Genomic DNA, 16,322 nt, shown 5'->3' with positions numbered 1-16,322 from the left:
TTTTTTGTTTGCTGCCTATTGCCGGTGGTGTGGCAACGCCATGCGAGCAACGCTGCCAGACATCCAGCTGTGCGCGACGTTTACCAACACCGAACGCGAACACACAGCGGCATTCGGCAATTTGGCAACACCGTGCGTGCTGCTGCAGCTACCCAAATAGCTGTGTGAAAAATGTGTTTATAATAAATAATTTAAGTAGCTAAACTATTTTGCAAACATTTGCTGACCAAGCCAAACAGGTGAGTAACGCCAAAAACGATTGCAATTGTTTGCGGCGCAACTATGTGTGTGGATTTGCAAATAAATGCAACTACACATGGAAACGTTTATGCCGTATGCGCGTCCATGTGTGTGTCTGTGTGTATGTATGTGTGCACTGGCGGCAAAAACAATGGCAGAAAATGCTACAAAAAAAAAAACAAATGCTAAAATAATGCAATGCAGCAGTTTTCAATGTTTATCTATGTTGTTCTTGTTTTGCAGCCTCAGCCACAAGCGAAGCCAAAACAATTTCGCACAGTCTCGGACAACAACATCAGCAACAACAACAACAACCAATTAACACATAACTTTGGGGTAAGAGCGAGATGGCAACAACAATAACATGAACAACAAGAGGAAGAGCTTTATGCTAATGTGCCTTCTTTTCTGATGCTTTTTTAGGATAGAGCAAGAGAGAGAGGAGAGAGAGACAGAGATCATGTCGCATACGATATTATTGGTGCAGCCGGGAGCGCGACCAGAGACGCGCACATATTGCGATTATGAAAGCGTAAATGAGTGCATGGAGGGGGTGTGCAAGATATACGAGGAGCATTTGAAGCGACGCAATCCAAATACACCGACCATCACCTATGACATCAGTCAGCTGTTCGATTTCATCGACACACTTATCGATATCAGTTGTTTGGTCTATCAGAAGAGCACCAACACTTATGCGCCCTACAACAAGGATTGGATCAAGGAGAAGATCTATGTGCTGCTACGTCAGGCTGCATTCAGCCCGAATGCCTAAAAAACTCACAAACTAACACTTACACACCAAATAAACAATAAGAAGAAGAACAACAATAGCTACAGCAATCAATTACAACAACAGAAAGAACACATTTCTCTCTTTCCAACAACAAATTTATCATTTTTCGGTCTTCATTCAATCTGTTTAATCTCTATCTCAAAAATTTAAGAAATTTTCATTTTTTGTTCTGTTTATTTTTCATAGTTGCTCTTCTATATGCTTAATAACACTATAAATGAAAACAAAAAAATGTACGACTGTAAAACCGATTTGTAGTTTTCTGCTCTACAAACTGGCGAATAAGAACCTTAATTTTTTTGTATTTAAATATAATCTAATGTATGTATATATATACAAATAACAACAGCGTGTTTTCTTTTTTATTATATCTTTCGGAATTTCCCTAGCTAATTATTTTTGTTTGATGCACGATAAATCAAATATTTTTATATTTTTCACGCTTTTTACGACTTTCTTTTAAATTATTTTTCATCAAAAGCGTATTGTTTTTTGTCTGGATTGCTGGGAAATTCCCTATGAGTAATATTTCATCGATAATTTGGCGGTGTGAATATTTTCTCTAGTTAAACCTTTTGTAGTATTCAGAAAACTCAACTTAAACCTTTTGTAGTATTCATAAAACTTGATAAAATAAAGCAGTTTTATAAAATTGTAGTTTATACATATTATTAGTATTATTATTTTCAAATATTTACAACTTTTCATTCATAACTTTTTAACTATGCACTCAAATCAAGTTTTATATAAGTTTATATCAAGTTCTCCCGAATTCATCAAAATCTTTAAATAATTTCATAGGATAACATTTATAAAATTGGAGTGGAATAAAAAATCTATATTTATCTATATGCTATTTCTAAATATTTGCAAATTTTCATTCATGAATTTATAGTTAAAAGTTATAAATTAAATGCAGAACTAAAAAGTGAAAAAGATTCTATAGAAATATTTATGCAAAATATTTATACTCGTATCAATTGTTATATGTAGATCGAATGCCAAGTCTGAGTTACTCATGAAATGGAAACCGGAACAGATTACTGTCAATATCAATTTCAACTTTAACCTTTCAAGCCATTTGTTTATTTTTTAAGGGCCCCATGAAATAGTAAAATAATAATACTAAAGTTAGTGCTTTTAGTCACGTTAATATCTAGAATTATTTGATTGCAGTTTAAGCTCCAAAGTGACCCGAACCCGGACAAATAATAATAATACAAAAAACTGTTAATTGCCAATTGTTGTTAACTCCACAAGTGCTTAGCAAATTTGTGTATGTGTGTGTGTGTTTGTGTTTGTGCATTGAGATAAACAGAACCTTTGCAACCGCAGTAGCGCGTAACGAGAACAATATAAAAAAAATATTGTAAATAAAGAATAATAATATGTTAAAAGCTCAGCCTCAGCAGCGGCCTTGCGCTCAGTTGCCGATGGCAGCGCAGTTGACGTTAACGTCGACGTTACTGCGCTTAAGTTGATTTTGGCATGCGTTATTTATTTATAAGTGGCGCATTTATTTGTTTTTTTTAATTAGCTACCAACTTTATGTAATAAAAGCAAAGCTGGCAATTTAATTGAGTTGCGAATATACAATGTTAGTTTTAGAACTGGTTTTGCCGGCCAGCTGCGACGCAGCAGCAAACCAAGAACAACAACAAAACACGACTCAATGTCAAGTTCATATTTGGCTGCACACGACACACACAAGCACACTCACTCACTCACACATACACACACGGGCTTAAGAATTGCAGAGCACAGCAAACTGTAACTGTTGCTGTCTCTGTCTGATTCAAGTGTTTCGTTTGGACCACAAGCAATTTTGTTGTGCATTTTTCTTTGCTTATTGTATATATTTTTAATTAAATTGCTATACATTAATTATGTAAAATATAGTATGTAGTTTTCTCATTCTGATTTTTGTGGCTACCTCGCTAATCACGCACTTTCCGTGCCGCATCAGCCTCATTTTCATATTCCATTTCATATTCCAAACGCAGTTTTGGTTTTGTGCTGCGGCGTGAAGCTCCCTTCGTTGTTGTTGTTGTTGGTGTCTTCTTCTTGCTGTCGGTGGACTTCTTGGGAGCTTTCGTTGGCAGCTTTGTATCCTGTGTGTGGGTGTGTGTTTATAAAATATACGGTAAATATTTCGAGTTTCGTTTTCTTATTTTCATAGAGGGAGTTGGGAGAGCTCGTTGTTTAAGTTGCGCGCGCGCGCGTTTGCTGACTGCGGACTCGATTTATTTGCAAAAGTCGCACAGCCGTTAAAAACAGTCAACACAACGCAGCAGCAGCAGCTACGTCGCAGCGCTGCGCTGCCGGCCGGCATATGAGCTTTTAGCGCAGCAGCAAACTTGAACTTGCTTTATAGTAATTTCAACAAAAGCACACACTGCAACTGTAACGCCTTCCGCCTCCCACCTCCCACCTCATAGCATCATTTCAACCTACCTCAATATCATCGGCATCGTCATCGTCATCGGACTGCTCAAAATCGCTGTCCAATTCCACTTGCTCACGTTGACCTGAATCGCTATCGATATCGTCCTCATCTTCATCATCATCGTCGTCGTCGTCATCGTCATCGTCGTCTGAGTCCGCCTCCACATATTCTTCGGTATCATTGAGCGCCTTTCGCAATTCTGCCGCCTCGCCATCTTCCACCTCCATTTCACGCTCCAATTCGTCCTCCTCCTCGTCTTCATCCTCTTCCTCGCCATCCACATGCTCCGCCTCCAGCGCTTTGTTGAAAGCCGTTTGCGAGAAGTTATAAATATCTTTGTAGGTGCCATTCTTAAGACGCGCCAACAGCTCCTTTTCGATATGATTATCGATTTTCGCCGCAATCAGCGCCTTTTGCTCACGTCGTGTCTCACGGCGCTCGATCTTCGTAGACAGTGGAACAATGAGCTTTTGACGGCGCAATTTCAGCTTACGCATGCGCATCAGATACTGTGTGATTTTGAGGAAACGCTGTTTGTTCTTCGCAATCATGTATTTGGGCCAAAAGACCAAATTCTCATTGATCTGTTCGATGGCCTTCTCAAAGTTGCGCGACAACTTGATGCGCTCCCACAGTTTGCTGGGCATATGCGAACGTTCCGCCGTCTTTATGAACAAATAAATGATACCCTTCTCCTCGCGGACTGTTGCATATTGTGAATTGGCCAACGGACAAGTGCGTCGTGTGCACAGACCCGTAAGATTGTATTCATGGCGACAGAAGGTACGCGTGTCCGTTCTAGAAATAGTGTTAATATGTAAGTCACATTTAAAAATTATAGAATAACTTACTTCACTTTGTGGGAGCAGAAGGATTTGTTGATGATGCTCCAGACAACCTGCGTGGGAATTAATTTGTCAACTTATTATTGCTTTAATGTGTAATTTTGTCTACTTACATCGTCGTGCTGCATTTTGTGTGTTTCAGTTGCTTGTTTTTATTTAAAAACAATTATTTGCCTTCTCTAAACACGTGCAACGTGCAAGCGGTTTTAAAATACAACAACAAAATCACACACTACTTCATGCGATAGACGATTTTTTGACATTCGCCTTGAAACGTCAAACAAACAAAGTGACCAGATTATGGTCGATACATAGTGCTATAGATTTGGCACACACTAGTAGTAGTTAACTCAACAAAAATAAATTATTTATATCAAATTCATTTACATTAATTTTTTTAACTAACATACCATTTTTTCCCTAAGCAACCAGTTTTTTTTGCTCATTTATAGCATTTAGCTTTTAACGTATACTGACCAAAACCCGCTAAACGATATGTAACGTGCGATGGTTTGTCACATGGTGCGGCCACATTACAACCACCGCGCCGCGCCGGTTTTATCGTTATCGATAAATTGCAAACAAAAAATGAGAGAAAAATTAGCCGCTGTCACTGCCGGGTTTCAATTTTATAAGATTCTGCAAAACTAAAGAGTGCGTGTGTGTAACGCGTGCTCCATATATATATACATATATATATTTGGTTTGTGGTAGTTATTAAAATTGTAGAATCATGCTCACAATGCAGCAAGAGTTATTAATGCTGGTGGCAACAGCGCTGCCAATTTTGGCGCTAAGTTTCTCAGCCGCATTGTTGAGCTTCAAGTTATTCATAACAGTGCGGTAAGCGTGCGCGAGTGAACGAGGGACTATTTTTAGAGTATGTCATAATAATAGTATATTGTATATTGTATATTTTGTAGCTCACGCTATGACATCAAAGTGAATTGCTGGTTCTGCAATGAAAACACGCGTGTCGCGTACGTTGAACGCAACAGCTGGACTTGCCCCAAGTGCGACCAGTACAACGGCTTCAACAAGGACGGTGACTACAATCGCGACTTGAACACATCGTCGGCCTCGTCGTCGGCATCGGCGTCCCGCAACAACAACGCCAGCAATCACAGCAACAACAACAGCAATAGCAGCAGCAGCAATGTTTGCGCCAACGCATATTACAGCAACGATTTGTTGCACGCTGCGGCGCCGCCGTCGCTGAGCAACGGTCTCTGCGATCAGTGCAACGAGGCGCAGCGCTTGAAGGTCGAGAAGTTGGCGCAGTTCGAGCCAAAGCACGAGTCACGCTTCGAGCAGGAGCTCAAGTTGTATCAGTAAGCACAAAAAAGCACATATTTTTTATGTCACAACTTTGCTGCTTTGGTTTTGGGATTGGGTTCGGTTCGTTGAACCACTTTTAGAGCAGTCCTGAATCCCGCTTGGGTTCGAGTTTCTTGTAATAATTTAGAATAAGTTAGATAATACTTGTTGAGTTCAATTAACAACGAAATCATAAGGTTCACTTCCTTTCCGATTCGTTGAACCGCTTTCGAGCAGCCCTGAATCCTGCTTGGGTTCGGTTTCCTTTAATAGTTAAAACTCGAGATAGAGATCGCTTAGTTGAACCATTTTATTGGATACATTTGATTCAATGTTGGCTTCATAATGTAGTATAATGGTTCGGTTCGCTGAACCTCTTTTGGAGCAGCACTGTGTTTCGCTTGGGTTAGAGTTCTTATGATCATATAGAGTAAGATAGGATAACTATGCATTAATAAGGTTTAGTTCCTTCGTTGAACCACTTTTAGAGCAGCGCTGAGGTCCGATTGTGTTCGAGTCCTTGAGAATACATGTTGAGTTCGATTAACAATTAAGGTTCAGTTCCTCTCCGATTCGTTTAACCACTTTTAGAGCCACACTGAATTCCGGTTGGTTGTGGTTCCCTATGAGTGTTTAACTTGGAATAGAGCTTGGTTTGTTCAACCATTTTATTGGATACTTTTACTTTAATGTAGTAATATGGTTTGGTTGTTTAGTTAAACCGCTTTTAGAGCAACTCTGAAGCCTAGTTCATTTGAAATCCTTTATGACAGAGTAGAATGAAATAGAGTTTTATTTATTCCACCATTTTTCTTGAATCTATGAAATTTGATTGAATTCAATTCTTTATCTTTAAATATTGTTCGGTTCGATAGATAAAGTTGCAGTAATTTAAAATAAGATGGGGAATTCGTGATGGGTTCGATCAGTTTCGATTCGTTGATCCACTTCTTGAGCTAAATCCTAGTTCGTTTCGTTTCTCTATAAAAGATTCAAATAGAAGTTTCACTTCACAATGAAGTAAAATGGTTCGCTACGTTGAATCGCTTTTGGAGCAACTCTGAAGACAAGTTTAAAGAATAAAATAAAGTTTAATTTCTTAAACACTCTTTAGAGAATCCATAATTTGTGTCAGTGTTCTATAAATGAGGTTCGGTTCGTTGAATGGAGTTGCGTCTCAGCATCGTCGAACCGGTTTATGTCTTCAACTAATCTCTCTTAATCTTATCCCTCTTCAAACAGGCGACAACTGGAGCAACAATTCCGCTTGTGTGGCAGCTGCGAGCGACATGTGAACAAGGTGCTCCACGAGAAGAAGAAAATGGTGCTGGGCAGCAAGTTCCTCAACTTTATCATCAAGGGCGCCGCACTGCTGAAGCAGCCGCACTTCAATCGCTTGGCCCGAGTGCAACAACAACGTCGCCTGCAACGCTATGAGCTCCAGATGACGTTGCTCACAGTGCTCAATGTGCTCTGTCTGCTGTTCAGTTTGCCCGCCGCGTCTCGAGAACAATTCCAATGGCTCCTGTCAGATACTCTGGGCAATGCTTTGTTCTTTGTCTACTCGCATGCCTTGACGCTCTTCCGGGTGACCATCGAAACACTGGGCAATGTGCTGGCGGAGCAAGCGTTGCTCGCTCGGCTGATGCTTTTTGGACGCACCATGGGAAGACTTTTGCTGTATTCGCTGGGCCTCAATCAGCAGGCAACGTTCAGCAGTTGCTACATCAGCATCTATCCATTTGTCATGCTGGCGCTCAGTTTTCTGCACAACATTGGCAATGGACTGAAATTCACGCGCTTCACCTTGCTGCTGGTCGTGTGGAGCATCTATGCGCAGGGTTCGCTTCTGTTGCCCACATTCACCATCCACAGCGTCACTTTTATAGTAAGTTAATTCGATTCACTTACATATGTATTCACATTGATTTGTATTTCTTTTGTCAGATGCTGGGCAGTTTGTGTACGCTGTTGTTGCTGATCACAAATCGCAAGAATTCGCTGCTTTCGCTGGCACAGAATGAATCCGTTGGCGAGAGTTTTCATCGCTTGTACGCCGACGAGGGCATCTCGGATGACGAAAGCATCAGCATGCTGAGCCAGCAGCTGAGCTGCAATGGCAGCCAAACGGCCAACAGCATTGCCATGTCCAGCATCTCCAGTTTAAATGGTTCGCAATTGCGGCAACGCAACAACGTCTCTCACATTGCGCCCTCTGTGCTGTCGCTGGACTCGTTGCATCTCTCTACGCACACCCGGTCGCCTTTGGTCTCGTCACCAGCTCCGAGTCAACGCACTTTGTTGGCGCCCACAAGTTATGCCTCCAGCTGTTTGGATGCACAGCGTCCATGGCGTGGCAACAACGCAGCTCCTTCCGCTTATGGCTGGCAACGTGGCAACGTCGCAAGTTCAAGGCCGGTGCCATCGATGCTGAGCAGGCATCATCGTCCACAGACACGTTCCACCAGCAATCTGCTGTTGCCATCGCGTCTCCAGCAACAACAACCCCAGCAGCAACTTCATCGCAATGGCGATGTCAGCGCTTGGGTTTATGCCAACAACGATTGTCGTCAGCTCAATGTGCTAGAGGAGCCCAACACGGCGAATTTGATGGGCTGCTGCGATGACAAACAATTGTCACGCACCTCATCGCAATCCTCGGGCTTTGAGTCGCAGCTCGGACACAACAATCAACACCAACCGCATCAGCAGCAGCAGCCAACGATGTTTGGCTATCAGTCGACGCAGCCCAGCGAATACGGTTGGCAAACAACTTCTGCCTCACAACGGCAACTACCAGGAATGGGTTTGCGTGTGGCGCCTCCGATGCCTTCACCATATGCCACACAAAGTGAGTTCAACTTTGAGCGCACACTGCCAGTCCAGGCCAATCCGGAATTGCGTCCTGGCGATCTATTGCGCAAGTGGATCGATCACAATAGCGCCGCCTCTGCCGCTGCCTCACAAAAAGGCTAAAGGAGGAAATAATACACAAGTTTACATAATTTGAGAGGAGAACTGTAGATAAAATGTGACGCAAAATCTGGTCGCTTATCCGATTTATGGACATTCTAGAGAGATGATTATATATACTATATACGGGTAGCTTTTGACGCGCATCGTATTTTGGGGTATTTGATGGAGTTCAACAACACAAAACTATTAATTTAAATATACAACGACAAGCAAACAAGTCAGCAACAACAACAACAAAATATCATCCAACACACACTGCCGTGGTTTCATTTCAGTTGTTTCGATGCGAAACAGCTTCATTCATTCATCATCGACATCATCGTAATTAAGGCAAAGTGTTCATCAAATAAAAAGAGATAAACAAAATATTTAGACCACATTAAGCAATAGAATAATGAATTCATTTTTTTGGGAAGAGAATTTAGTAATGCGGATTAAACATATTTATACCATTTATTTTTGTTGACGCGATATTTATATGAAATGGATTGTTAGCTTATATATATATAGAAAAATGAAATATACACTAATTTTTACTTGATTATATTATTGCATTTTTATTTAATTATTTTAAGTAATTTTATATTTTTTTATAGAATAAATATTTTTTATACAACAAATTTATTAGTTTTGTTTTTTTAAATGGTTTACATTTTTTCTTTGAAATGTAATTTCCAAAAATGTCTCCTTTATATAACAAACCAGAAATCTTTCAATTATTTTAATGCTTTACTGTTTTTTCTAATATTTTAGTTTGCAAAAATATTTTTTTTATAGAATAATCAATTTTTATACAACAAATTTATTGTTTTTTTTTATGATTTACATTTGTCTTAAAAATGTAGTTTGCACATAAATTGATATTTTGGTGAATTTTTATTTTAAATTCTTTAATTTAATTATTACTTCTATTAATACTTCAACTGTTAAGCTTATTAAAGCAGATTTATTTATGTTTTAAGGTTCTTAATATAATTTTCATACTGTTTTATACTAATTGTAAATATTGTTTACCTTTTCTAAATTTAATTAGTAATACTCATTCAAATAAAATTAAATTTTGGCATTAAAATGATTATTTAGATAACAATTATTTAAAATTCTTAATAAAATTTAAATAAACTAATTAATTACATAATTTTTTTTTAATAATTACTTTATTTTTACATTTAAAACAATACTTTATCTTTTTATTAAATTATAATTAATATGGTAATTTATATAAATATTTGTATGCCATTATTTAATTTACATCTTAATTATTTACCTAACAATGCATTTTCAGTTTTGAAATTGTATTTTTATGCACTACAAAAAACATTAAGGATTACACTAAACATCGACCCAGTGTGCAGCTGCACAGCGTTGCCAGCTGCAAATCGAAACAGGTGGCATCACCGGCCGGTGAAACACAATGAACTCAGCTGTTTTGCAGCTGCTGCAAACATAGCAACAAAATCAAATCAAGAGTTCATTCTCTTTTTATTTTTGCTTGGTTTTTTTAGTTTTTTGGTTTAAAGCCAAATGACACTTTTTGCAGACGCAGCAAACGGCAGTGCAACAACTCGTTTATTCTATTAAGAATCAGCGGAGCAAAGCTAAATATCAATCGGGCGGCATAACAACAACAACAACAACAACAACAATTCGATAACAACAACAACAGCAGCAACAATAGAGGAATAACAATGAGCAGTCGACGACGTACAGTGATTATATTCAAATCGGAATCGGAGAGCACAGATGTGTATGCAGAGACCTTGCTGGGGCACAACTTTCAGCCAGTGTTTGTGCCCACCCTGAGTTTCGGTTTCAAGCAACTCGATCAGTTGCGTGCCAAGCTGATGACACCCGATAAATATGCAGGCATCATATTTACGAGTCCGCGCTGCGTCGAAGCTGTGGCGGAGGCACTGCAGCTGAGGGAGCTGCCCGCTGGTTGGACACTGTTGCATAACTATGCCGTTGGCGAGGTTACGCACAATCTGGCCTTGAGCACACTGCAACAGCTGTTCACCCATGGCAAACAGACGGGAAACGCTCGCAATCTGGGTGACTTCATTGTGGACACATTCGATGGCTCACGGAATCTGCCGCTGTTGTTGCCCTGCGGCAACTTGGCCACCGACACGTTGCTCTCCAAGCTGGTGGAGAATGGCTTCTGTGTGGATGCCTGCGAGGTGTACGAGACGAAGTGCAGCCCCCAGTTGGGAGAATGCATTGAGCGTGCTTTGCAGGATGTGGAGAGCATTGAGTTTCTGGCTTTCTTCTCGCCGTCGGGTGTCAATTGTGCCCATGAATGGTTCAAGGCGCACAATGTCTCGCTGGAGCAGTGGAAACTCGTGGCCATTGGACCGAGTACACGACGTGCTCTGGAATCGCTGGGATTGAAGGTTTTCTGCACCGCGGAGCGACCAACGGTGGAGCATCTGGTGAAGGTGCTGCTTAATCCGCAGGAGAGTCGCGAGCGCTTGGTGCGGGAGCGGGAACGGGAACGCATTGCCGCCCTGGACAATTAATAATAGTAATGATAGTCTAGATTGGACATATATGGTTTTGTTTTTTTTTTTTTAATTTTAATTGATACCCTCTATCTCTCTCTATTTGATGTGACCTCCAATGAGTACAAAATTAGTGAGCCCAGCACATGAAATGTGTTGGGCATTTGTAAGTTTATTTTTGTGGCCTCAGATACTCAAGCACCTCGATTGAAGCGAAAATAAACTTGTATTTTTCTGTTCTAAATTTACATTTTGGCCGACATACTTTGGTCTTTTTGAAATGCCAGCGGGTGGCGCTCGATAAGTTCATCGATTAATTTGTGGCGGCAAAGCGATTTCACTTTTTTGTTCTGTAATGGAATTTTATATTGCTGTGCTACATTTCTAGTTTATTGGTAATATTTAATTTGTGTTGAGCAGAAAATTCAAATTGTTAACAGTTATGTTGTGATTTTGCCAATTGCACTTTGATCGATAAATATTTCGTGGTAACACGATCACTTCTATGGCAAATCAAAATACTGCCGGCAAGCGCAAATATACTAACATTCCAAGCAGAGACAGTTCCGGATACTAACTCAAACCTAGCTAGGTTTATTCGTGTTCAAAAAAGGCATTCTACATTCTAAATAAATACGGTTACTCAATTTTTCCCATAAAAATTTATTTTTACAAAAAACAAAAGTTTACGACAAGCTAAATAGTTTTTGAAATGGCAGCGCCGTTTTACACGCGTTTTCTAGTATATACCCATAATATGCTGGTCGCAGTGTGACCAGCTGACGGAGTTGTGACCCTACGCAGAAGTTTGTCCAATCAAATTAACGCCGTCATAAAATAGCACTTTTCGTACAGAAAACTTGCAGCTACACTGTACTGCAAGCAATTTTGTGCTTTTTTCCCCGCCGCGCCGCAAGTTTTTTCTATTATTTTTTTTTCGTTCATCTTTTGAGTGATTCTTGTGGATTTTAGGCAAAAGACAAAAAACAAAAATAAAAAAATCGAACGACATAGAAATTTTGTTCATTGCTGCAAGTGAGTGTGTATTGTACATAATAAAAACATACATATAAAAAACAAAGGCAACAGACAAAAACTCTCCACGCAAACAGTTTGCAGTGTTGTGTTGTCGTCGTTGTCGTTGTGTGCGTGCCGCCGGTGTTAGCCGAAATTTTGCAGGTGAGTGTGTGTTTCTCTGTGTTAATTTTAATTTTTAATATATTCTGCTTATTTACTAATACTAGACTGCGCTCTACATAGTGTATGCACACTGTGTATGTGCATATGTGAGTGTGTGTGTGTGTTTGTACGATCGGACAGTAGTACAAAAAAAAGGAAGAAAGACAGCAGCAAATGGGAAATGAGAGTGTGTAACGCAATGTTGAAATACCGGTGTGCGCGGCGGCGTCACTGTCGCTATCTATGTGTGTGTGTGTGTGTGTGTGAGAGAGAGAGAGCGAGTGCGGCGACTTGTGAGTTAAGTTGGTTTGAGTGAGTCATTAACCGGCCTGCGCGCCGCTGTGTCAACGTTTTTCTACTGCGGCTGTTGCTTTTATTACATTTTCTTTTTGTTGTGCATTTGCAAATTGGCAAACACAATTTTACCAAGCGACACTTTTCCAAATTTCTGACCGAACAGTCTACAACAACAAAAGCAACAGCGTCAACGACGGCGACTGCGGCGTCGGCAGCGAGTGAGAGTAAGAGTGAGTCCGCTCTCTTCGCCGCAAGCGAATTCAATTCGCCAAAAAAGTCGGTTAAATTTTTGAAAATTTTGCCAGTTTGTATTGAAAGCGCCGCTGACTTCGCCGCGCCTTAAAGTTGTCAGCGCGCGCGCTGTGCGCTAGAGCGAGACAAATGCAATGTGAGAATTAATATATTGTATTTCTTTATTATTATTTTCCTCTGTCTCACTGAATGTGTGTGTGTGTGTGTGTGTGTGTGACTGTGAAATTGCCAGCTGCCATAAATCACGACTGCGTCACTGTCGCTGCCCGTCGGCTACCTTTTTTTTTTTTTGTTTTTGTTGCTTTTTGTATTAGGCAAAGCGTGTGAAAATTGCAGTCAATGCCGCAACCACCGTTTGTTTTTCCAGGCGTCGCTTGAAAGTTTTTCCACACACACATACAGACATCAAGACGTCTCTTATACATATTATGTTACTGTCTTTTTCTTTGTCTGCAGCTCGCTCACTTCCGTCTTTTATCATATGTCGCCACACACACATATACACCTTTCTTACTTGTGTGTGTGGGCCCGCTTTTACCACACACACACTCACACATACAACACTCTCACACACACGTGAGTTTTTCGAATTTGGTTTTTTATCGAACGCTTCTTTTTTTTTCTATTTTGCCATAATTCTGCTGCTGCTTTTGTCCAGCATCTTTAGCTGCTTCACACATTCCCAAGCCATTTGTAACGGTTTGTTTTGTGGTAACAAGAAAGTGGCAGCAGCAAGCACAAAAAAAAGCCGCAAGAGGCACCCAAGCTAAGTTCTAAGCCTTCTTTCTGTTCTGTCCCATTTTCAGCGAGAGAGAGAGGGAGAGAGCGAGAGCTTGCGGCGGATGCTGCGACGCTTTTGTTTACACTCACTCACTCCCTACCTCTCTCTCTCACTCATACACTCAACTCACTCAGTGGCAACGCCAACGCGACGTCGCTGCCCGCTTCTGTGTACGTGTGTGTGTTCATTCATTATTTGATTTATCGGGCCGAAAGTAGAACGATTCGTAATTAGTGTTTTTTCAAAACATGCCCAAAACGGCAAGGCGGCAAAATCTCTCTCCTCTCTCTTTGTTTCTCTCTCTCTCTCTCTTGTCAATTAGCACCTTATTTTCTATGATTTATTTATGCAGCATTTTTGTTGCTTTTGACGACTGGAAGGAGACAATAAACCAGTTTCAGTTACCAACCAGAGTTGCCATTTTGTGCGAAATTTGCGTAGTTACAAAAACAAAGCAGCGCTCTTATTGAGAAGAAGAAGAGACAGCAGCAGCAGCAGCAAAAGATCAGCAGCCAAGCTACACACAGGTAAGCACCCAACGTTGACGTCGCTGCCACCGCGTTGCTCTTCGTGATGAGAGTTGAGAACGCGTGCGAACACGTGAGCGCAACTATCGAATGCGTGACAAATGCATTTAAGATTGAAGTGTTGAATGATTAGCGTTCATTTGCCAAATTTATTGCAAATATATTGCACAAGTTAAACTTTATAGTTTTTCTTTAATGCGATTCTATTACATCAGCCCTTGTTCTTGTGAATTTATAATTGCAAGTAACTCGTGAGTCACGTGACCATCGCTAGTGCTCGCCCTGCTTGGTCTTCTGGGACATTCTGCCTGCTCTGTTTTGCTTCTGTTGTGTGTTTTTGGCATTGAATTCACCAGAAATTGTTTTTGTTGTGTTTTTTTTTTTTGCGCCTTTTGTTTTTGCACAAAGGAGGGAAGAAGAAGCAACGGCAAGACAGCCAAAAAAGACTCACGCTGACGTCATTGACGCCGAAGCCAGCCGGCCGCCTGTTGAATTTATTTTCGAGGCGAATATTTTTAGGCAAAACCGAAAATTAAACAGAATTTACAATTTGCATTTTGTGTTTGGCGCAAACAGCGCGATGCGACGACGACAGCGACGACGTCATAAGACATTTTTCGAACTTTGCTTATTATTTCTGTTGTTGTTGTTGTCTTCGAACTTGAAATATTCTGCTCTGGCTCTCTCTCTCAATTTTTGTATTTGTAGTGGGGGGAGGCCGCTCTCTCACGTGTGCTTGGCCATGAAGCGCAACCAGCAGCAGCAGCGCAGTTCTGCCGGCTGCGCAGTCGCCGTCGTCTTTGCTGTCTCCACTCTCACTTGGTTTGTTTGCTCATGCGTCGACTGCGCTGGCGTCGAAGGCTTTTTAATTTCATTTTTATTTTTAGACCGAATGAAAGGGTTGCTGGATGTGGGAGGGGATGATAGGGTGGCGGTCAGTGCAACAAGTGTGCAGCAGCACCAGCGACGACGACAGCGGCAGCGGCGTCGGCTTATTGTTGCTTTTGTACCGTATTTTATGTAAATTGACCAAAACTAGTTGTTGTCGTGTTATGCTTGACTAGTTAAGCGGGCGCCGAGGCAGCGACGCGTAGAAAGAAGAGTTGGGAGAGCAGTCGCCGTTACCGTCGCTGCATTACGTAACAAAACGAAACGTTCAAAGGGAACGAATAAAACGTTAAAAGCTGGCTAGGCGCTTTGCTTTCAAAAAAAAAAAAAAATAAATAAAAATTTTAATGCGCCGGCGTTGCCACCTGGCCGACAACGGTTGGGAACTGACACTTGTTACGCTCTCTCACACTCTCGCTCTCCAGCTGTCTCTCTGACTCTACACTTTGCTGAGAGAGCGGCTCGAAGCTTGGCAACCGCGTGACTTGCTTTTTGGGCTGCTGGCTGGGATGGCGGCTGGCTGGCCATTAAAAATTGTTTCGAGTGGAGCATCTCACGAGAACCAAAAGACCACAGACGACCGTTCCCCTCCTCTCCAACCCTCCAGCTGCACACAGATAAAAAAAAAAGAAGGCTGTGCGCTCGCATTCGCCGCGCTGCGCTGCGCTGCTGCGACGCGTCGTCGGCTCATTTCGCATTTGACTTTCGGTACGTGCAGTCAGCGGACGACAACGCAGCGCAAACACACAGCGAAAACCAAAAACAACAAATAAACTGTCCAACTGTTGTTGTTGCTGGCTTTCTCATTTGTGGAGAGTTCTGCTGCTGCTGTTGCGCTTCTTATTCGTTTTTCGTTTTTTTTTTGCACGTGTGCAAGTGAGAGTGCAATAACGTGGTGGGAGAGAGCGAGTGAGAGAGTTCTGAGAGCTTTTCTTATAGTTGTTTGTGTAAAATAGCACAAAAACTTATCGCGCGCTTTTAAAAAAACATTTTCATTGCGTTGGCTTCTGTGGACAATTGGTGTATTATTTGCATGTAAGTAAATGTCTACGTGTGTGTGTGTATGTGTGTCGATAAATTTCAGGCTGCAGTTTGGCAACGCCTTAAAACTGCTGCGTTGTTATCAACGGCGACTGAGCGACTCTTGTCCAATCAGAATCGCCCTTCACCCACTTAATGAACGTAGTGTATGTGTGAGAAATTAATCAACCCAAAAGCGAGTGAAGACTACGCTGCTGTCAGTTGTTCAGTGGGTCAAACGCCGGATGACCTCCGGC

General features: G+C 41.2%; 5 protein-coding genes across 7 annotated transcripts in view; 4 read left to right on the top strand and 1 right to left on the bottom strand.

The window, feature by feature from the left end:
• Nucleotides 1-79: 79 nt before the first annotated feature.
• On the top strand, nt 80-1,254 carry LOC132796141 (protein enhancer of rudimentary). The gene is made up of 3 exons (XM_060807204.1): nt 80-239; nt 484-576; nt 664-1,254. The coding sequence occupies exon 3, from the start codon at nt 701-703 to the stop codon at nt 1,013-1,015; it is 315 nt and encodes a 104-aa protein (XP_060663187.1). The 5' UTR covers nt 80-239; nt 484-576; nt 664-700; the 3' UTR covers nt 1,016-1,254.
• Nucleotides 1,255-2,551: 1,297 nt separating this feature from the next.
• On the bottom strand, nt 2,552-4,564 carry LOC132796139 (protein MAK16 homolog). The gene is made up of 4 exons (XM_060807202.1): nt 4,441-4,564; nt 4,334-4,380; nt 3,491-4,280; nt 2,552-3,147 (listed from the first exon to the last, which is right to left on the bottom strand). Exons 1-4 carry the CDS (start codon nt 4,453-4,455, stop codon nt 2,974-2,976), a joined length of 1,026 nt encoding a protein of 341 aa, XP_060663185.1. The 5' UTR covers nt 4,456-4,564; the 3' UTR covers nt 2,552-2,973.
• A 340-nt stretch (nt 4,565-4,904) lies between these two features.
• LOC132796138 (uncharacterized) lies at nt 4,905-9,164 on the top strand. The gene is made up of 4 exons (XM_060807201.1): nt 4,905-5,170; nt 5,251-5,658; nt 6,887-7,532; nt 7,592-9,164. Exons 1-4 carry the CDS (start codon nt 5,061-5,063, stop codon nt 8,618-8,620), a joined length of 2,193 nt encoding a protein of 730 aa, XP_060663184.1. The 5' UTR covers nt 4,905-5,060; the 3' UTR covers nt 8,621-9,164.
• An 880-nt stretch (nt 9,165-10,044) lies between these two features.
• Nucleotides 10,045-11,369, top strand: LOC132796674 (uroporphyrinogen-III synthase). The gene has a single exon (XM_060807925.1). It carries the CDS (start codon nt 10,309-10,311, stop codon nt 11,137-11,139), a length of 831 nt encoding a protein of 276 aa, XP_060663908.1. The 5' UTR covers nt 10,045-10,308; the 3' UTR covers nt 11,140-11,369.
• Nucleotides 11,370-12,049: 680 nt separating this feature from the next.
• LOC132797246 (moesin/ezrin/radixin homolog 1) overlaps nt 12,050-16,322 on the top strand; it is a 29,374-nt gene continuing 25,101 nt past the window's right edge. The window contains exon 1 of one of the 3 annotated variants that reach the window (XM_060808870.1): nt 12,050-12,300. The gene's annotated coding sequence lies outside the window, so the exon portion shown is untranslated. Of the gene's footprint in view, nt 12,301-15,769; nt 16,081-16,322 lie in introns of those variants that run through there. The other 2 variants (XM_060808874.1, XM_060808872.1) reach the window with 2 other exon arrangements.

This window comes from Drosophila nasuta, chromosome X (genome assembly GCF_023558535.2).
Source record: "Drosophila nasuta strain 15112-1781.00 chromosome X, ASM2355853v1, whole genome shotgun sequence".
Classification (NCBI taxonomy): domain Eukaryota; kingdom Metazoa; phylum Arthropoda; class Insecta; order Diptera; family Drosophilidae; genus Drosophila; species Drosophila nasuta.
This window is presented reverse-complemented; position numbering and strand designations above follow the sequence as displayed.